Here is a 22,157-nt window from a genome sequence, read left to right as displayed (position 1 = left end):
CATTGCTGCAAGTGTGTGTTTCAGGAGTCGCAGGGAGAAACGCTTCTGAAGGATCTCAACACCATGAGTGTAGATATTATCATGGTTGGGGCTAAATTGGGAAGGCTTGAATGTGGATTGTAGTCCATTGGGGATGATCTGGTTCCGTAGGCAGGTGCTAAGGAAGGTGATGTGGCTGTAGTACCTGGTTTGCTTCAGGACGTGGTCGAGCAGTTTCAGGGCCGAAGAGATTACGAGAGAGTTGCAGTGGGAGAGAGATCCCTTGAGGTTTGTCCGGAGGGAGGAGGGTAACTTCTTCAGGTTAGGCATCCTTAGAAGAGGCTTCGCAGTGGGGTTAAAATTGAATCAGAGATAGTAGGAACTGCAGATGCTGGAGAATCCGAGACAACAAGGTGTAGAGCTGGATGAACACAGCAGGCCAAGCAGCATCATAGGAGCATCTGATGAAGGGTCTAGGCCCGAAACGTCAGCCTCTCTGCTCCTATGATGCTGCTTGGCCTGCTGTGTTCATCCAGCCCTGCACCTTGTTGTCTCTTTAAAAATTGTCAGCTTGGCTCACAGGGTAAACCTCCTCTCTCGACTTGCACATAATATAGACTGACACTTGAGTGTAGTATTATCAAAGTTCTTCAGAGATCTTAAACTTGCCTGTGTGGGCACAATTAAAAGATCGCAAGCCAAATTTTTGAACAACAGAGTTTGCCCGTATCTGCACCATACACCTCTTAAATATACCACGATTAGCCAGTAATCTCACTGGCTGCTGTGCATAATGTGAGAGTGATAACATTTCAAAATAATTTGTTGGCTATCCAGTGTTTTGAGACATTCAAAATTATACAAATGTTTCACTGTCCACTAACCACCTATTTTGGTGTCATCTGCAAACTTACTAACCATGCCTCCTTTATTTTCACCCAAATCATTTGTATAAATGGTGGAAAGCAATGGACCCCAGCACTGATCCTTGTGGCACACCGCTGGTCACAGGCCTCCAGTGCAAGAAACAACCCTCTACTACCACCCTCTGTCTTCTACCTTCAAGCTAATTTTGCATCCATTTGGCTTACTCCCCCAGATTCCACATGATCTAACTTCACTAGCCAGCTTACCATACAGAACCTTGTCAAGCACTTTGCTGAAATCCATGTAGACAATGTCTGCTGCTGTCTTCATCAATCCTCTCTATCGCCTCTTCAAAAATCTCAATCAAGTTAGTGAGACATGATTTCCCACACCAAGCCACGTTGACTATTCCTAATCAGTCCTTTCCTTTCCAAATGCATGTAAATCTTATCCCTCAGAATCCCCTCCAACATCTTACCCACCACTGAAGTCAGGCTCACTGATCTACAAGTTCCCTGGTTTTTCCTTACAGCCTTTCTTAAATAATGGCAACACATCAGCCAAACTCCAGTCTTCCAGCACCTCACTTGTGGCTGTCGATGATACAAATATCTCAGCAAGGGGCCCAGCGATCTCTTCCCTAACTTCCACAAAGTTCTGGGAAACATCTCATCAGGTCCCAGGGACTTATCTACCTTTGTGTGTTTTAAGAACTCTGGCACCTCCTCTTCTGTAATATGAGCTCATTTCAAGACATCTCAATTTCATAGAATCCCTACAGTGTGTAAACAGGCCCTTCGGCCCAATAAGTCCACAGCAATCCACAGAGCATCCCACCCAGACCCATTCCCCTATAAACTCACCTAATCTACACATCCCTGAACAATACAGGCGATTTAGCTTGGCCAATTCACCTAGCCTGCACATCTTTGGACTGTGGGAGGAAACTCACAGACACGGGGAGAACGCGCAAACTCCACACAGACAGTCGCCCAAGGGTGGAATTGAGCCCGGGTCCCTGGCGCTGTGACGCAGCAGTGCTAACCACTGAGCCACTGAATTTCTTTCCCCAAGTTGCCTCGCTTCTATGTCCTTCTCCACAGTAAATACTGACAGGAAATGTTTGTTTATTATCTCACCCATCATCTGCGGTTCCACACATAGACAGCCACATTGATCTTTAGGGGCCCTATTCTCTCAGTTACTCTTTTGGTCTTAATGTACTTATATAATCTCTTTGGATTCTCCTTAACGTTATTTGCCAAAGCAATCTTAAGTTCCTGTTTTGCCCTCCTGATTTCCCTCTTAAGTACACTACTACTGCCATAATACTCCTCCAGGGATTCACTCAATCCCAGCTGTCTATATCTGACACATGCCTCCCTCCCTTTCTTGACCAGAGTCTCAATTTCTCATCATCCAGCATTCCCTACACTTACCAGTCTTGCTCTTCACACTAAAAGGAACATAATGTCTCTGAACTCTTGTAGTCTCATTTTAAAGGCCTCCCATAATCAACTTTTGAAAGTTCTGCCTAATCCCATCAAAATTGGCCTTACTCTAATTTAGAATTTTAACTTTTTGATCAGTTCTATCCCTTTCCATAACTATTTTAAAACTATTAGAATTATGACCACTTGCCCCAAGTGCTCGCTAATTGACACCTCAGTCACTAGCCCTGCCTCATTTCCCAAAACGTCAAGTATTGTTCCTTCTCTCACAGGGTACATCCACATATTGAATAGTGAAGTTTTCCTGTACACACTTAATTTCCTCCCCATCCAAGAACAATCTCCCTGGAATATCTTCCCTAAGGAAAACTGTAATGTTATCCCTAACCAAAAACACCACTCCCCCTCCTCCTCTCTTGCTTTCCTTTCTGTCCTTGCTATAGCATCTATACCCTGAAACATTAAGCTGCCAGTACTGTCCATTCCTGATGCACATTTCTGTATTACCTATGATACCCCAGTCCCATGTTCCCAACCATGCCCTAACTTCATCTGTCTTCGCTGTCAAGCCTCTTGCATTGAAGTAAATGCAGTTTAATTTATCAGTCTTACCTCATTCTCTGTCAAGCTCTGGTCTGCCTTGACTATTTGATCTGTTCCTCTTATCTACTGTACCAGCCTTAGCCTTTTCTCACTATCACTTTGGTTCTCACCTTAAACTCAGACTAGTTTAAAGGCTCCTGAGTAGCACTAGTAAATCTCCCAGTAAGGATATTGATCCCTTTCCAATTCAGGTGGAACTTGTCACTCTTATACGTGTCTTTTTACCCCTGAAGACATCCCAATTGTCCAAAATGTGAATCCTTGCCACCTCCACAAGCTCCTCAGCCAGGCATTCATCTGCTGTATCTTGCTAAACCTATTCTCATTAGCATCTGTAGTACTTTTTAACTTCCTGCCTAGTTTCCTATAATCTCTCTGCAGAACTTCATCCCTTTCCCTACCTCTGTTGTTGGTACCAACATGCAGAACAACCTCCTGCTGGTCACTCTCCCCTTCCAGAATACTCTGCATCCTCTCAGAGACATCCTTGACCCTGGCACCACAGAGGCGACACACCACCCTGATGGCTGGCTGATGGTTGCAGAAACATCTGTCTGTGCCCCAGACTAGTGAGTCTCCTATTACAATGGATCGCTTAGAATCTGACACAGCCTTCTTTACAGTAGAGCCATTCAAGGTACCAGGAACCTGGCTGTCAGCGCCAAACTCCTGAGAAGCCATCCCCTGTACAGTATCCAAAACTGCATGCACATTTGAGATGTGGATAGTCAACAGGAGACTCCTGCTGTACCTGGATACCTCTCCTACCATTCCTAGTGGTCAACAACCTACCTGGCTATCTGCAGTGTCTCCTCCTTTCTGAAACCACCATCCATCACACCCCTTTGTTCTCGTAAGCTCCTCATTGCCTCCACCTGCCACTCCAACCAATCCGTGAATAGGAAGGGTTTAGAGCCAATATGAGCCAAATGCTGGCAAATGGGTCTAGGTCAGGTTGGGATGTCTGTTCAGACGAGTTGGACCGAGCAATTTCTTTCCCTACTGTATGACTGTCCGATTATGACTGTATTTGCAGTATTGAGAGAATACTGTACCTGAATTAGGCTCAATTACAGCCATGCTCCTAGAATGGGACGTCACTGAGAGTGTTACCACAGTTTTTAAACTGCAACACGATGAGACCACCCCACCAACAGCAATAACATTTTCACAGCAGTTAGTCTGTAAGCTAACTTTTTACATCTCTTAAAAAAAAGTGGAACGATGTAATGACAATTTTCCCAGCGGGAGTACGAAAAACAAATTGATAAGGAACGTATTCACTAAAACCAGGTTTCGTATACCCCCACAATCCAATCTCCTCCTCACTCACGTTCTCCGGAGTGCACACACAATCATTGGTGAAGGGCCAGTTCTTAAAGGTGTCCAGGCGCTCCTGATAGTAGTAGTATTTTCGGTGCTGCTGCAGGTAAACCTCCATCGTGAGGGCGAGAAAAGGATACCTCGGTGACGGCTCCCGGTGGAGGGGGAAGACTCTCGGTGGCGGCTCCCGGTGGGGGATGGGGGATGGGGGAGACTCTTGGTGGCGGTTCCCGGTGACGATTTCCGACGAGGGAAGAGGGATCTATCGGTGGCGGTATCTGTTGCCGGTGAAGGAAGAGAGACTCTCGATAACGGTATCCGTTAGTGGGGAGTGGGGAGTGGTGGGGTGGGGGAAGGGGTCTCTTACTGACGGTTAGCGATCGCGCGCTGTAACCGCCAACAAATTCAAACACAGCGACCGTTACGGACCGTCTTCCCTGACGCCTATTGGTGGAAACACCCGTGACGTCAGGCGCTCGGATCACGTTGCGAAGATGCTACTTTCGGCGGGCCCAGCAACCGCATTTAGGTAGTGCCTTTCGTGTTGTAAAACACATCAGTTAGTAGTGCAGTGCCTTTGTTTTATAAAGGCAGCAAAAAACCTAACGGCTAATTTACACCGCAAACGGGAAACGAATTGTTTTGTGCAATCAATGTTGTCCAGATCATTAAGCTGTTCTTTTAAATTTGAACCGAAATAACTGCGGCTGCTATAAATCAGAAACAAGAACAGAAATTGGTGGAAAAGCTCAGGAGGTCTGGCGGCATCTGTGAAGAAAAATCAGAGTTAACGTTTCCGGACCGGTCAGAACTGAGGACCCGAAATGTTAACAGATAACAAGTTGTAGAGCTGGATGAACACAGCAGGCCAAGCAGCATCGGAGAAGCAGGAAGGCTGACTTTTCGGGCCTAGACCCTTCTTCAGAAATATTAACTTTGATTTCTCTTCACAGATGCTGCCAGACCTGCTGCCCTTTTCCAGCAACTTCTGTTTTCGTTTCTTTTAAATTTGAGTTGCCCTTGGATATTTTATGTTTACCTGGGATAAGACTTAATGCAGCATCTTAAAATGTGACATCTCCAACAATTAGGTTTGCTAATCTTATAGAGGTCCTGGAGATTATGTAGTGTAACCTGTTTCCTCCAACTATCACGCCGAGCTAACTTCTCCTCCATTGTTTAATACTTTCATAAATAACTAAAAATGCGTTCAAAATAAGCGAAAAAATTGCGAACTAAATGAATTTGCATCTTGGTTGTTTGCAACAGTGAGACCTTTCTTCTGACAGGCGATGATATTGCTGCAGATTTCCTGTAATTGATTATTGGTTGCTTGTGGTTTCACGTCAACAGCTGGTATGCACGAAAATCAAAGACCAACTATAAACAGACGAGCAAAATCAAGGACAGGTGATACACAGAGGAAATTATACAAGAAATGGCATTAAAACTTTGATTTCACCAGTAACGATATAGTAATTCACTGAAATTGTATCAATAACCAACATTAACACTGAAAATTGATGTTTTACAGAGGCACAGAAACAATGCTGCTAAGGGTTAATAGACTTGGAATGAAACTAGAGACTTCTAATTTATTCTTGTGCAGTAGGAGAGGCGTTGTGTACAGATTGAGAGGTAACTTTTGCAAGTTTGACGTTTATTTGTTTACAATTACATCGTACACGCTATAAACTATCCATTCATTCCATCAAAATATCCGACTATGAAAAAAATTTAAACTCATGAATATTTATTTGTACTTGTATTATTCTGAGTATCTGCCAGCTGGGACACTTTTAAAGTTATGTATTTCATGCAGTCAGTGCACATATTCCAGAAGTTCCTTACTTAGAGACAAGAATCAAAAAAAAATTCATATATAGAGTATAACTACAATCTCAAGTATTATGTAATATTTAACCAGTGGTTAATTATTTAGAATTAAGAAACAGAAAAATGCAAGCGTTTTGCATTATAAAGAGATAATTGCCTGGAATTAAGAATATCTACCAGTTATTTCTGTAGCAATGAGGGAACAGTTAGTGCATGCTTTTGTCATTCTGTGAAAACTGATTCATTTTCTAGTCACCATTTTCAACAGTACCTAAAAGAAGCATACATACAGTGGCATTAGACTGATATTTTAAAACTGAAATACATACAAGATTTCTCAATTACATTTTCAAAAATCAAAACTTGTCTGCTGAAAAGGTGTGTTCATCCCAGTTCTCAGAAGTAAAGGAAAAGTTGCCATAGGCCTACCAGACCATAGGGCTGTTATCCCATTACAGAAAGAGATGATTGATGGTGGTTAACCTGAGAACATCGTGCCTCAGGCAAAGGGCAGGGTTGAGAAGGTGCAATCTTCTTGATCAGGAATGTGGGAATGAAACCTATGCTGTTGACATCATTTTGAATCACAACCCAACTGTCCAACCAACTGAGTGAATCATCCCTCTTTAGAAGTAGTTGTATATTTTATATTTAGCCTATTTGCAATGAATTTCATGCCAGATGACAGCCCCCAATTGCCATGGACAATTTTTAGGGTGTTTTATTTGCCCATGACCTAATGTATTTATATGTGAATCCATGAAAGCAAACTTTAAAATTTAAAAAAACTTTACCTGTGTAAGAAAATAGTTCTCATCCACTAGTTTTTCTATGATATCAAAATGATCTGTATTTGGTACATCTTGAAAACTGACATTCAACCCAGCAGCCTTAACAGCCTGCAATGAAAATATATTTTAAAAGAACTGCACTGATAGTGTACCCACAATTTATTCTGAATAACTGAATAATTAGCAATGCTTCTGGGAATGAATTCTTTATATTCAATTGACTGAAAGACACCTTAGAATGGTGGTATAAGGGGAATTCTCCTAGCCTCACTGCTTAATGGGCATTACCTGTATTGATTAGTGTCTATCCTCCTTGCAGGAAGTGTGAGGAGAACATTGGGGGTGGATAAGATGGATAGGGAAGAAGACCAAAGATAAAGGAATTCAAGAAACTTGCTGTTTGAAAGATCCATGGGGGTAAAATTGGCTTACAGAAGACACATGAAACAGGTTGTAGCAAGTCAGCAGCTAATCTTTCACCATGCCCAGTTTCTGTTTGCCACTGACTTGGAAGATATTGTCAAGATGTTCAATTTCAAACCAAGTAAAAATGGCAGCATTTTCCATCAATGGGTGTCACCTGTGTAATTCCCCTAAATTACTAACCCTTCCTGCCTCCTACTTAATTATTCGTGCCACCTCACCCCCTTTCCTAACCAAGAATGGACCAGCCCCTTGATTGGTCATAGACCCCTTTGACTGCACTAAGGACTGCTCCCCTTCGACTTGCAAACGGGATCATTTAGTTGAAGCTTATTTCGTGTTTTTGCCACATGCCATGGATTTGAAATTAACATTGCATGGTGCTATACAGCGGCACATCCATCCCCTTGACTGTTCATGGTTAGCATTTATAACAAGCTTCCTGGTTTTCTGTCTGCTGTAAAAAGCAAGGCATGGAGGAGCTGTGAGCGTCGAAATGAGTGCAAGAGAGTGAGAGCTAACAATCTAACAGCCCCGAGATATATCCTGTTCCAATGCACGAGTTGGATGCTGTTCCTGCATTCAAAGTCGACTAGCAGTGGCATTACACTGTTGGATGTTAGTGAGCTCCAAAGTGCAGTATTGAACTGCTGAACTATATTGTAAGTTAGTCTGATATGTGCCATGATATGTTGCTACTGCCAATGTCTGTGGATGGAAGGCACAGGTGATCACTGCACATTGACAAAGCCCTGAGATTTGGGGAACACTGGCCAAAGTGGATGTCTGGGGAAGATATTGCTGAGCTGCAGCTGCCTGGTAACCATTCTGACGTTCAAGTTAGGAATCAGCATTGTCTAGCTTCTCTCCACCACCTGGGAAAATGGCAAACAACATATTTGAGGGGAAGCATTGGCCTCATGGTATTCTCACTAGGTTATTAATCTGGAGACTCAGGTAATTCTCTGGGGACAAAAACAAAGTTGCTGGAAAAGCTCACCAGGTTTGGCAGCATCCTTCAGAACAGTCCTGAGGAAGGGTCACCAGACCCGAAATGTTAACTCTGTTTTTTCCTTCACAGGTGCTGCCAGACCCGCTGAGCTTTTCCAGCAACTTTGTTTTTGTTCCTGATTTACAGCATCCGCAGTTCTTTTGGTTTTTAATTCTCTAGGGACCTGGGTTTGAATCCTGCCATTGAAGATTGTGAAATTTGATTTAATTAGAAAAAAAATCTGGAATTAGAAGTCTAATGATGACCATGAAACCATTGTCAGGAGGAAAAAAAACACATTCACTTCACTAACATCCTTTGGGGAAGGAAACTGCTACCTTTACCTAGAGATAACACAAGTATGGAGCTGGAGGAACACAGCAGGCCAGGCAGCATCAGAGGAGCAGGAAAGTTGACGTTTTGGGTCAGGACCCTTCTTCAGAAATGGGGAGGGAGAAGGGAGCTCAGAAATAAATAGAGAGAGGAGGGGTGGGTTTGGGGAAGGTAGGTGGGATGGTGATAGGTGAGTCCAGGTAGGGAGTGGTGGGGATTGGTCAGTGGGATGAGTAGGGCAGATAGGTGGGAGAGAAGATGGACAGGTTGTGTCAGGTCAAGGAGGTGGGAATGAGAGGTGGGGATTGGACATGGGATGAGGCCGGGGGTGGGGAGATTTTAAAACTGGTGAAAACCATATTTAGGCCTTTGGGCTGTAGGCCCCCAAGGCGGAATATGAGGTGTTGCTCCTCCACTTTGCGGGTGGCGTCATTGTGACAGTGGAGGAGGCCCAGGATGGACATCTCGCCCAGGGTGAGACAGCAGTCCCAATGAAAGGCAGATAGAGGTGGGGAGGGACATATCTCTTTGGTTGTGGGGTTGGATTGTAGGTGGCGGAGAATGATACATTGGATGTGGAGGTTGGTGGGGTGATATGCGAGGACAAGGGGGATTCTGACTTTGTTTTTCATGGTGGAAGGGGATGTGAGGGCAGGGGTGCAGGAAACGCAAGAGATGCGGTTGAGCAAATTTTTGATCACTGGAGGAGGGAAGTTATGGTCCTTGAAATAGGAGGACATGTGGGATGTGCGGGAGTGGAACTCCCCATCTTGGGAGCAGACGCAGCAGAAGTGGAGGAGTTGGGAGTAGGGGATCGCATTCTTGCAGGAAAGTGGGTGGGAGTCGGTGGGCTTGAAATAGATGTTGGTTTTGAGGCGGTCACCAGAGATGGAGACAGACAGATCCAGGAAGGAGAGAGAGGTATTGGAGATGGTTCAGGTGAATTTGAGGTTGGGGTGAAAGTTGTTAGTAAGGTTGATGAACTGTTCAAGCTCCTCGTGGGAGCACGAGACAGTGCCTATACAGTCATCAATGTAGCAGAGGAAGAGGTGGGGGATAGTGCCAGTGTAACAGCAGAAGAGGGACTATTCCACATATCCCACAAAGAGACAGGCATAGCTTAGGCCATGTGGGATCCCATGGCCACCCCCTTAGTCTGCAGGAAATGGGAGGAGTTAAAGGAGAAGTTGTTAAGGGTAAGGACGAGTTCGGTTAAGTGGATGAGGGTGTTGGTGGAGGGGGACTGGTTGGGCCTGCTGGAGAGGAAGATGCGGAGGGCTTTAAGGCCATCTGTGTGGGAGATACAAGTGTATAGGGATTGGATGTCCATAGTGAAGATGAGGTGTTGGGAGCCAGAGAATTGGAAGTCTTGGAGGAGGTGGAGGGCTTGAGTAGTGTTCTGGGCATGGTTGGGGAGTTCCTCAACCAGGGGGGAGAAAACAGGGTCAAGGCAAGCAGAGATAAGTTCAGTGGGGCAGGAGCAGGCAGAGACAAATGGGTCAGCAGGGGCAGTCAGGTCTGTGGATTTTGGGAAGGAGATAAAAACGGGCGGTGCGGGATTGGGGAATGATGAGGTTGGAGACTGTGGGCAGGAGGTCACCTGAGGTGATGAGGTTATGAACAGTTTGAGAGACGATGGTTTGATAGTCAGGGGTGGGGTCATAATCAAGGGGGCGGGAAGAGGCGGTGTCAGAGAGTTGGTGCCTGGCCTCGGCCATGTGAAGGTCAGTGCGCCATACCACTTCTGCGCCTCCCTTATCTGCGGGTTTGTGCTCTGTTCGCAACAAATGACAACACCTTCCGGTCGCGAACCATTTTAACTCCCCCTCCCACTCCCTGGTTGGCATGTCCATCCTGGGCCTCCTCCAGTGTCACAATGATACCACCGGCAAACCGGACAAGCAGCACCTCATATTGCGCCTCAGGAGCCTACAGCCCAATGGCCTAAACGTGGATTTCACCAGTTTTAAAATCTCCTCATCCCTGGCCTCATCCCATGTCCAACCCTCCCTCTCATCCCCGCCTCCTTGACCTGACACAACCTGTCCATCTTCTCTCCCACCTATCCGCCCCACCCATCCCACTGACCAGTCCTGACCACTGCCTACCTGCACTCACCTATCACCATCCCACCTACCTTCCCCAGCCCTAGCCCTCCTCTCTATTTATTTCTGAGCTCCCTTTCCCCTCGCCATTTCTGAAGAAGGGTCCTGACCTGAAGTGTCAACTTTCCTGCTCCTCCGATGCTGCCTGGCCTGCTGTGTTCCTCCAGCTCCACACTTATCTCTAACTCCAGCATTTGCAGTTCTTGCTATCTCTGCCACCTTTACCTCGTCTGGCCTCTAGACCCATAGCAATGTGGTTGACTGTCAACTGCCTTCTCAGCAATTAGGGATGGAGCAATGAATGCTGGCCCAGCCAGTGACACCTACATCCTGTGAATGAATAATTTTTAACAATTTATAAAGTAAGATTTTAATGCAAGCAAATGAGCTCCTCACTGCTCACTTGCAATATTCTCATCTAGCCATCAAAACCTCTGTGGAAAATCGGGTTTTTATTTTCTTATCGTTCAGAATCTCATTTCATTCATTCTCACTATTTTTCCAACTATCATGCCATTGCCTACGTTGTTCAAAGACTGGGAAATTCAGCCTATTAAATTTCTAATCTTGTCAATTCTGTCCAGGAATAATAGATTAGAAGATGGATCACGGAAAGTCAAAGATAGGACCATTCTCACCGTGAAAGGCCTAGCTGACAGTCAGTAGTTTGCATTCTGGATTGGATGTGGAGTAGAGAATTGGAAAATCTCTCAAGTAGGTACAAAATTGATGAATTATTTTAAGTGCTGATGTTTGAAGTTCCAGCTACACTCTAAGTATGAGCAAATTAATTATTACTTCTATTAAAACAATGTTAGTCACAAGTTATTTACATCTTCTAGCCTTTTTACTGCTTTGATTCTTAGTTGCTCATTTAATTACAATATTCCAATTTCCCGAACTCCCACACAAGAATACATTTTGTTTGTTGGAAATGGTTAATATGTTGTTAAATGTAAAATTTTCTGTAAAGATGAAAGCTTTGCCAAACTTGTTTACTAAATTACCAGAATAGTAGTTTCAATGTAATTTTAAAATCTAGAGAAGCATGCTGTAGCTCTGTACTACTTTAAATGATGCAATTTTCCACATTTTAGCAGAAAAATTGCTCTGTCAAAGTATTAAAGAAAAGGTAAAGCAACCAATTTATAATACCATTAGAGAACTCAATGAGTGAAGGTGGGCTGAGGTGTAGACATTGGGTCAGTAGCAGAGTATTTTCAGAATCCTATTTCATTCTGGTTGAATTATACTTGAACAAGATTGTAGATAATGGAAGTGTAAAATACCGAGGAGTTCCTGAAATGACTAGTACCTTCATGAAGTAGTATTAACTTGACAGAGGGAGCAACACTTGAAAGACACATTTCAGAGCCACCCTTACAGTGGGGCTTTAATCAGTGATATTTTCATATGCATGCAAACGGTCTAATTACCATTTAAGGCTTGAGTGCTGCATGCTGATTTTGAACATTTTTAAATATGGTGCAGGCTCATATAAATGGATTGGGAGCACACCTGAGGAGGTGTATAGAACATAGAACAGTACAGTACAGCACAGTACAGTACAGCACAGTACAGACCCTTCGGCCCACGATGTTGTGCCAAACTTTTACCCTAAACCTAAGGTCTATCAAACCTCCACCCCTACCTTATACTATCATCGATATGCCTATCTAATAGCCGCTTAAATGCCCCTAATGAGGCCGACTCCACTACACTCTCCGGCAATGCATTCCACGCCCCTATTACTCTCTGAGTAAAGAACCTACCTCTGACGTCTCCCCTATATCTACCTCCACTCACTTTAAAACTATGCCCCCTCGTAATAGCTGCCTCCACCCTAGGAAAAAGTCTCTGGCTCTCCACTCTATCTATACCTCTATCAAGTCACCTCTCATCCTTCATTGTTCCAAAGAGAAAAGCCCTAGCTCTCTCAACCTTTCCTTGTAAGACCTTCCCTCCATTCCATATGCTAAAAGTTGGGGGGGAAGGGTTGGCGGGGAAACAGGAATAACCAATAGATGGAGCCCAGAAAGACAGAAAAACAATTGGGCAGGCAAAGGAGTAAGTAAAGGTCAGCCTGGGAAAATGAACAGCTGCTAATGGTGAATGGGGTTCGCGGTAAGGTCTATCAGGAAGGTGATCTGGATCTCTGGGACCTCACTGACATTTAGCAGGGGATGTTGGAAACCACTGCCAGAAGTGAGCTCACTGTTGCCTTCCATTGTACTGGAATTGAAACTGCGCAATGGAAAAAAAAATGGTTATGACCACACTCTGGAGTGTGCAAGGTAAGTTTCTTTTCTGTGAGGGAGGGGGCTTCAAGATCCAATGATGTGAGGCTGTTTGAAGTCAACATCATCATGCGCAGACCCAAGCACTATACAGAACACAAATCTGCGGGCTTCCTAATTCTTGGCAGTCCTAATACATTTGACTCCCTGTATACAAGGCCCTGCCCCAGACATTACAGACCATTAAATTCAGCACCAACACATTTGAACATAGGCCAAGGAAAGAAGAGAGATGTTTAATGAAGAGGTACAATGGCACCAGCAGAATCCATTCCCTTTGAAGGCTTTGTTAATTTGGTTCCCCATGCTGCAGCAAACTGTCAACACAGACATCTATCCATGGTTTGTCCTGAATTAACACATGTTAAGCATCATACTGGCACAGTTATAAATGGGGCCAGGCAGAGACTCAAACAGAACTATTGTAAAACCATTAATGATCATGTTTTCATTAATGTTAATGTACAGTGCAATGTCACCCATGTGGCCAACGTGCACTCAAAAGTTATCTTTTATCTTTCCCTTGCAGTATATCTCAGTGTAGTCCCAGGTTCTCCAGCTGGGGTAGAGGGAGGCTGCTCAACACTGAAAACCATTGAACTTGGAGATTTTGTCATGTGACCCTAAGTCTGAACAGCGCTAACATGCTGAGAATCTCCTTGTCAGTGGCAAGTGGACCCTCCTCGTTTTGAACTTTTCAAGGATCAGAAAGGTGCAGGCAGGCTGGAAGTGGAGAGTCAGGCCACCTCTGGTGTGTCCTGAGGGGACATTCTGAAGTTCCTCCTCTGACTGGATGCCTTCTGGAACCATCTGACCCCATGTGAGGAAGGTGCACCTGGAGTAAACACCAGGTTCTCTGTCTCCCTGTCACCACGGGCACCAGTGGCTGGTGCAATGGAGTACAGGAGTCTGTGCACGTGTCCAGCAGACCCTAGGAGTGCTAGTCTTGACTTTCCATGGTAGTTGCCAACCTCTTCATGGATACAGCCGGACAGTCACTTGCTTGAGACAACTGGGTCTCGACTCCTGTAGATTCTGGGCTATCATGGTATTAACTCCCACAGACCTGTCTGCTGTACTTATGTTTCCTTGTGCATTCTGACAAAGTCCCTCACTGCCGACACCATAGAGTCCTCTCCTGCCTAGGTTGATAAGGCGCTTGGTCTCTGGCAGCCTGGGGCATTTCTTTCTCGGCCAGCTACAGAATTGTCACAGTGAGGTGCTCACTAGCTTGTATTCCCAATATTTCTAAATTTGACATTCTTACCGAGATATCAATATCTGAGACAGTGGACTGTGTAGGAGATACCTTGCTGATACATCTTCTAAGGCCTCAGAACTACCTCAAAGACCAAGGAGGTACCTTAAGACCATAAACATAGGAGAAAAAGTAGGCCATTCAGCCTATTGAGCCTGCTCCACCATTCAGTGAGATCAAGGCTGATCTGATAATCCAACTCCATATTTCTGCCTTGTCCTTTTAGTTCTTGATTCCTTACAGATTAAAAATCTGTATATTTCAATCCTGAAAATATACTTAACTATCCGGTCTCATCAGTCCTCTGAAGTAAGGAATTCCACAGTTTTGCTACCCTACCCTCTGAATGAAAAAAGAATCCTCATCTCCTTTTTAAATGGTTGACCCCTTATTCAGAGACCACTAAGTCCTAGACTCTTCCACAAAGGAAAACAATCTATCCAGCCTAGAGAGATGAAAAATCAATTCATTTTAACATGTTAAGTACAAATGTACTTGTACTTAAATTGCTATGATTCCTAGCTAGATCCCTGATGTGGTGGTGCGTGTGCAAGGGACCTATGAAAACACCAGGGTGATGGTGGCAATTAGAGGAATGCAAGATTTGCGACAGTTGTTGATGAAAAGTTGGAGGGACAATGCAGGCAGGTCTGGGTCTGGAAAGCTGTTTATTCCACAGATTCTGTATTAAAAAATACTTTTTCTACAGGGTTTTGCAAAACAGCATCTAGCCTCAAATATCGCCAGTGAGGCTGCACTCTCTGTTTAAGAAATGAGAAGGTTTATCAGGGCAAAGTAGCTATTGCTGCTTTTGTGCTCAGGGCACCAACGTTTTGACTGGTGACTCCACTGGTGGTCATGACCCACAATTTGGGAAGCGCTGGTTTAGGCTGGTCCTACCCATAAGCCTCTACTTAGGCTAAGCTGAATTATTCAAAATCTGCTTGAATAACATCTCCCAGGAGAGAGGAAAATAGGGCTAATAGAAGTGAAACAGATGAAATATATAAAATGAAAATGTACCTGGTAATATTCTTGGGATTGTTTCCTAAATTCATCTGAGTCATGCTGTGCCACAGCGACTATGATCTCACACTTCCCATTCAGCTGCTTCATGATATTCACAAATTGCATCGGACTATTTCGCAGAGCATCAGCCCTATCAAGTCGTAATGAAATATTCATTTCAGACTGATGTGGCAAAATAACTATTAAGCTGTCATCAAAACTAAAGTCTACTAGTAAAGGGAAAACAATTTTGTCACAATTGCAAATCACACGGAATTGATTCAAATATGTTGGCCTGATTTAACAACTAATTATTAGAAATAAAAAGCTAATAGCTGATGATCATATTAATTGTGAAATGCAAGCTAATTTCTAGCCATGTAGTAAGTTCCAGCAAGTAAGTTGCTGATACAAGACTTCTAAAGTTTCTGTTTCACATCTAAACTTGTGAAAATGTGATCACTTACTGACAGTATAACAGTAAGTAGAAATAATATAAATAGATGATGGCTCGTTTCATTGGCAAGCCAAGATCCAGTGCACTCACTTCATTTTGTAACTTATTAGAAACTAAAATAAAGCTAGAACTGAAAACAAAATGAGCAGTAAATACCAACTGAGTTGGGATGAAGAATTACCAGCTATTCACACTATTAAGTGTGAAAATACATACCACACAAAATCGTGAGGGATTGACACAAATACTAGGGTCATTGAACTTTGCACCTTTGGCTCTGGTTGCAAAAATGTAGCCATTTAAAATACAAATGTGGTCACCAGCGATGAATGCTCAGCGAACCTACTCAGTCATCTGAAGAGGATCATTGACTAAGGTATGAACAATTGGACAGAGATCATAAATCCCACTGACAAGTAAAGCACCTGTGGAGAAATAAAACATGGTTCTGTCTGGTGCCATCAGTCAATGGCCTTGTAAAATTAGAATGCTGTTGTAAATAATCCACATTAAAACTTAGTCAATATTTTTGAAACATCCATACCTTTCAACTTTTCAAAAATCTTGGTTAAACACCTAAATAATAAAAACTTGATACAATGTGTGTTGCATGTTATGTGTTGCTGTAATGCCAAAGCTCTCATGGCCTCTTGTGGTGCAGTGGGACTGATATTTTACAACACATATCGAGATCAGATGGTCGGGGTTTAAATCCCACTTGTCCTAGACTTGTGTCTTAATGTGTCTGAACAAGTTGATATCTACAAAAGCTCACATATCACTGCATGTTTTCTGATTACTCATGTAACCACACAAATTTTTCTCATTAGATTACTGGAAGTTTTCACCATTATTAAAACACCTGCACATTTCAACCACCTGTTCAGCTTCTGCTCATGATGAATAAAAATTTGGAATATCAATCTGAATTGTCAAAACTTTTGAGTATTCTTCATGGAGCCGATCTGAAATGCATTATGCTAATCTTGTTATTTTAATTTAGTACTCATTATTGGGATAGAATAAAAGAAAGTTTACTGCACATCTGCCTATTTACTTGACCTGAGAGTGCTCAATGCTCACACTAGATACCCAAAATAGAAATGTATTCCATTCCCAACATGAACATGCCTCAGTTCGATGCACACAACAGTTCATTAAAAAATCCGAAATGAGTTTTATTCAGGGATGTGAGGAGGAACACCAGTGTAGTTTTATGTTCCCACGCAGAGTAACAAAATTTAAGTTCACTACCCTAGGAATGACTTTGGTTACTGTAACAGAAATGATTGAAAGCAAAGCTAAGTGCACTAATTTGAAGTAACTCAATATCTTCCTATTATTACCTTTAATATCAGGAGAGACACCATACTCTTTCCAATCCGTACAAAGTACCATGGCTCCGAGATGAGCACCAGCAGAATGTCCACAGAGGTAAACACCACTGCAAAACAAGCAAAAGAAGAGGAGTATAAACATTTGGTGAATTGTGTCAGAACAGTAATCAGCTCTATATTTCCCGCTCTGTGCACTTTTGGCAGGGAACAGTTTATTCAGAAGACAATTTAAACTGCATTTTTTTCTGCTGGACGTCAACCTCTTAACAATTCAAAGTTGTGCAAGCATGTTTTGTCCTGGTGGATTCTGACATCAACATTGAATTCTACTCAAGTGTATCCTTTTTTTATGGGAGAGTTTTTAAACAGTGACTGGATGTTAGTGGGTAGTGGAGCGTGGGATTTGCTCCCTCTTGCTATATAATCTTGATAGAAAATAAATCTCTGGAATTGATCAATTTGAGTACAGCTTTACTTGCAGCTGCTCTTGCCTTCAGGGATCCATCACTGCCTGGCTCACAGTGGAAAATTCCCTGATGAAGGAGCTGACATTTTCTTGAACTCACAGGTCAAAAAGTGAGTGATTAAGAAATGACAAAATTAATTCATCATTTTTAATATTGCTATTTTAAAGGACTTTTAAATCATATTTCCTTAATTATGTATGTATGCTACTTACAGTTAGCCTGCACTGCTTAAGGCTAGCCTGCACTGCTTCCACTTAGTTTGCACTGTTTAAAGCTAGTGTGCATTGTCTTACATATAGCCTGCATTGCTTCTAAACAGTTTGCGCTACTTAAAAATAGCTTGCATCCCTCAAAGGAGTGGTAGTCTATGGCAAGACCAGGCACTGGAAGTCATGGGGGAAATGCAAATTGTCCTGGGAAGAAGGAAGATTCCATATTGGATATTGTGAGGGCAGTCTCTTTTAGATGCTGTCTAGAGGTACAGGTGGTGGAGATGAAAAGAAGTAGAGATGTTGCACATCCATGGAGGGGGGGCAGGAGGTTCCCCAGAAACAGAATCAAAATGCAAAGGGAAATTGTCAGGCATGAAGTCAGGTTCAGATCATGAGGACCTGAATGCAGTTCTAAGTTCTTTGACCTCATACAAGTGGTTAAGGTCGGTCACTTTAAATACCAATCCTTTCAGCTGGGAAGGTGATGGCCTATTGTTATTACTGTTGGACTATTATTTTAGAGACCCAAGTAATGTCTGGGGACCCAGGTTCAAGTCCTGTCATGGATTTGAATTCAGCAAAGGTCTGGAATTAAGAGTCTGATGATGACCATAAAACTGTTGTTGATTGTCGGGAAAAACCCAGGAAATTGCCATCTGGCCTACGTGTGACTCCATATCTTCAACAACTCTTAACAGTCCTCTGGGAAATTAGGGAAGGACAATAAATGCTGGCCTAGCCAGTGGTGCCCACATCCCACAAAAGAGTTAAAAAAAAACTGCAGACACTGTTCAAGTTACCAACAATCTCTATCAATAAGAACTCTTTTCTAATATTCATATTAGACATGTTTGGTGTCAGCCACACCATCCAAACAGATTGTTCAGTAGACTTTCCTCTCACTTGGAGGGTCAGGTAGCACATGAACTGGAACCAGCAGAAGCTAGGCAGAGGAGGACGGCGTGACTGCACATCCTTACCACGATGGAGGAAACAATGCTAGTCATTATTGGAACGGCCCTTGTCAAGGTCGTGGCCAGTGACGGGATTGAAACCAATGAAGCTGACAGTATCCTCATAAATAATCCTCCTTGCATCTCACTTCCTCCTCATTCCATAATTTCTGACTTCCTGGACTCGCATAGAGTCATAAAGTCACACAGCACAGAAACAGACCTTTCGGCCCGCTCGTCCATGCTAACCAGGTTTCCTAAACTGAACCAGTCCCATTTGCCTGCATTTGGCCCATATCCTTCTAAACCTTTCCTATCCATGTACCTGTCCAAATGGCTTTTAAATGTTGTAACTATACCCACCTCTACCACTTCCTTTGGCAGTTCATTCCATATATACACCATCCTCCATGTGAAAATGTTGCCCCTCAGGTCCTTTTAAATCTTTCCCCTCTCATCTTAAACTTGTGCCCACTAATTTTGGACTCCCTTACCTTAGAGAAAAGACTTTGTCTCGTCATCTTGTCTATGCTCCTCATGATTTCATAAACCTCTATAAAGGTCATCTCTCAGCCTCCTATGCTCCAAAGAAGAAAGTCCAGCATCTCTTTATAACTCAAAACTTCCCAACTTGGTAACATCCTTGTAAATCTTTTTTGTATCCTTTCCAGTTTAATAACATCCTTCCTACAGCAGGGCGACCAGAATGTTCCATCTCTTGCTTGCCACTTTTCCCCTCTCCACATTAGCCTGACTTCTTCACTTTTCATTTACCCAAGTTACCTGCCACTAAGGGCAGGTAGCAAGGATATGCAGGTGCCAGCTCGGAGGGTAAGACTGTGAATGAGTTCAACTGCAGAAGTCGAATAATGTTCAGCCAGGCTACTGAAGAACACACTGATGGGTATGCTGAACAAAAGGCTGGCTGAATTCAGAAGCCTGCCAAAAAGTCAGTTTCCAGTCTCTAGGAACACAAAGATATCTAGCACCAACTTGGTAAAAGTTTTTGTGCAGAACTTTGATTCTAAACTTTCTATCATGACAGGAAGCAAATGTCAATTCCATTTGCTCGCTGGTAAATTCAGCAGTGATGTAATACCTGTAACGCTGATGCCACAACATTCATTGCAGCACAAGCAGCAGCCATTCAGAGTGCTGAATTGTCGTGCAAGATCAATTTGTTGCTACACAAGTCAGTTTGTTGCCATGTAAGCACAGGCAACTGCCCTCGAGTCTGTGTTTTGCAGTTTTCAGGACTGCTTGCGAATGTCACAGCAGCTAATCCAGCAATGTGTCCTCCAACAAATTACTAGGATAATTGAGGCACTTTGCTATCTCGCAACAGTTACTCCATGGAACAGAATCCTTTCTGTTTTACAGCCTTGAGATTCTTAAGTATGACGTGAGATCTTACCTCAAAGAAGAATACTGCTGCACAATGAAAGCTACGCTACATCGGACCTGAGATACAATTAAGTCCATATTACCTGAAAATCCAATGATAAAATGTCTTAAAATTTAATTTTAAATTACAATTCCATGCAGAAATAGCAGAGTTGAAGTTAGTGTTAGATCATTTTATTATACAAAGCAAAAATGTAACATTCATGAATTTGTTTAGGTAAAATACTGCATGAGAATCACTTGCTCTGTCTTTTTGAAGCAGTTTATATCTTCAAGGAATAGAGTGTCAACACTGCCATTTACACATCTATGTTAAAGTATTGCTCCAAGTTTCCACTGTGGCTTAGATTTCAATCAATAATTCAAATTTAAACCTCAGTTTTTCTGACTAACTGTTAGTCTCTTCCAGTACCAAAACTAGGCAGTACATCTTTTAAAATGGTTCTGTTACCAAACTATACTGTAAGCTTTAGTGTTGCACAATATTGATTCCTTCAATTCCTCATTTTCACACTTGTTGCCTCTGAATAACGTTATTCATAAACATGAGGCCAATTTACAACTTCAAGCTGATAACATCGAACTTTACCTCTTCACCACCACCCTTGACTGTCCTCCTTATCTTATCCAACCAGCAGTCCATCAAGATGTGCAAGAGTTTGCTACAGCTTAACACTTGTAAGATTGGAGGCAGTCTACTCATTTATTAACTGAAATTCCCAAGTTCAATTCCATTCACCCTCCAGGCTGCTTGGTCAGCCTTGGCTTTTGACAGTGTACATTCATGGCATCCTTTGCTGCTTTCTCATTCGGAATCTGAAAACACATAATTCTTGTGTACTGTGAGACCTTATGCTAAGCTCAAACATTGCATATTATTCAACCAACTTAATAATGCTGTTCTCACAATTTCTACCTCATACACACCATCATCAAATTTCTCATCAATGCTTTTATTACTTATGACTCAATTATTTCTAACAATTTCTTTACCAGATTTAAATAGTTTTCAACATCTTTTGTAGAAGAGTTCTTTCACCCTTGCTTTGAACCATCTTTCCTGACCATTTTCCTGCAACAGTTTGGTTTCCGTTTCTTCACCACTCCTATATGAAACACTGCGGGATGTTTTGCTACATTAATGGTGTTCTACATATGCAAGTTATTGTTGTCTATCCTCCAGCCCTATAACACTGAGATTTCAGTAGTTCTCCAAATCTAGACTTTGACACATTTCTTTGCATGAGTATTGGCAATATTGTCTTTACTGCCTAGATTCTAACTCTGGAGTTCACATCTAAAACCTCTCTGTCTTGTACCTCTAACTGTCCCTTCAAGACAGTCATTAAAACCTGTCTCTTGAACCAAGCTTTTGATCATCTGTCCTAACGTCACTTTAAAGAGCTCAGTGTCAAATTGTGTTTGACAATGCTTCTGCTATGTACCTTTGATGTTTTATTACATTTAAGGTGTGATATAAATGCAAATTGTTGTTGTCCACGACATAATCAGATTAGTCTTTATGTTCCTAACCCAGCTCCTGGAACTTATTTTTACCCAGAGTTGACCTTCACTTCCATAACAGATGAAGAAAATTATAGCACATAGAACAGTACTTATAAAGTAGTCTTAATTCTGTTGTAATTACAGTAAAGTTTGATGGAAATAACGTATAATAAGGAATGAGAATAGCAACAAGTTCCTCATTTTGTAATAAACTCACTGCTGACAATGGAGCGGCTTAAAATACTATGATATTAGATATTTGTCATGAAATAAATCCTAAGAAATTAAAAGTTTTGAACCCCAATATGATCTGGAATTTCTATTGTTGGTAACAGGCTCTGCTGTACCTACCTTTTGGGGCCAAAGTGTAATCAACAGCAACAACAATTACTCCAGCTTTGGCCAATGGAGGCACCATGAAACCAGACAAGTCTTTGCTGCAAACCATAATAAATCAATATTTTAGCAGAATCACGCTTTGATATGTCCAGTGTTAACAAACTGTGGAATTAAGATGTTCAAATCATATTATTTAACATCATTGGATTCTTGGTGC

At 42.5% G+C, this 22,157-nt stretch overlaps 2 protein-coding genes and 1 long non-coding RNA gene across 5 annotated transcripts in view; 1 reads left to right on the top strand and 2 right to left on the bottom strand.

Moving 5' to 3' along the window:
* Positions 1–6,842, bottom strand: part of birc5a (baculoviral IAP repeat containing 5a) — a 19,854-nt gene extending 13,012 nt beyond the window's left edge. Inside the window, exons 1-2 of one of the 2 annotated variants that reach the window (XM_048610674.1) lie at positions 6,389–6,842; positions 4,234–4,501 (exon numbers count right to left, since the gene is read on the bottom strand). In XM_048610674.1, coding sequence (XP_048466631.1) covers positions 4,234–4,341 — 108 coding nt within the window. In that variant the 5' untranslated portion in view covers positions 4,342–4,501; positions 6,389–6,842. Of the gene's footprint in view, positions 1–4,233; positions 4,981–6,388 lie in introns of those variants that run through there. The other variant, XM_020537066.2, reaches the window with a different exon arrangement.
* LOC109938726 lies at positions 4,697–17,569 on the top strand. Its single transcript, XR_007264543.1, has 4 exons — positions 4,697–4,752; positions 5,758–5,861; positions 11,287–11,416; positions 17,081–17,569. It is a non-coding gene; the product is annotated as an uncharacterized LOC109938726 (long non-coding RNA).
* afmid (arylformamidase) overlaps positions 5,755–22,157 on the bottom strand; it is a 29,751-nt gene continuing 13,348 nt past the window's right edge. Inside the window, exons 5-11 of one of the 2 annotated variants that reach the window (XM_020537067.2) lie at positions 21,953–22,038; positions 20,106–20,178; positions 17,069–17,166; positions 16,069–16,147; positions 15,281–15,416; positions 6,854–6,958; positions 5,755–6,330 (exon numbers count right to left, since the gene is read on the bottom strand). In XM_020537067.2, the coding sequence (XP_020392656.1) occupies positions 6,301–6,330; positions 6,854–6,958; positions 15,281–15,416; positions 16,069–16,147; positions 17,069–17,166; positions 20,106–20,178; positions 21,953–22,038 (607 nt within the window). In that variant the 3' untranslated portion in view covers positions 5,755–6,300. The remainder of the gene's footprint in view (positions 6,331–6,853; positions 6,959–15,280; positions 15,417–16,068; positions 16,148–17,068; positions 17,167–20,105; positions 20,179–21,952; positions 22,039–22,157) is intronic. The other variant, XM_048610673.1, reaches the window with a different exon arrangement.

This window comes from Rhincodon typus, chromosome 23 (genome assembly GCF_021869965.1).
Source record: "Rhincodon typus isolate 14 chromosome 23, sRhiTyp1.1, whole genome shotgun sequence".
Taxonomy (NCBI): Eukaryota; Metazoa; Chordata; class Chondrichthyes; order Orectolobiformes; family Rhincodontidae; genus Rhincodon; species Rhincodon typus.
This window is presented reverse-complemented; position numbering and strand designations above follow the sequence as displayed.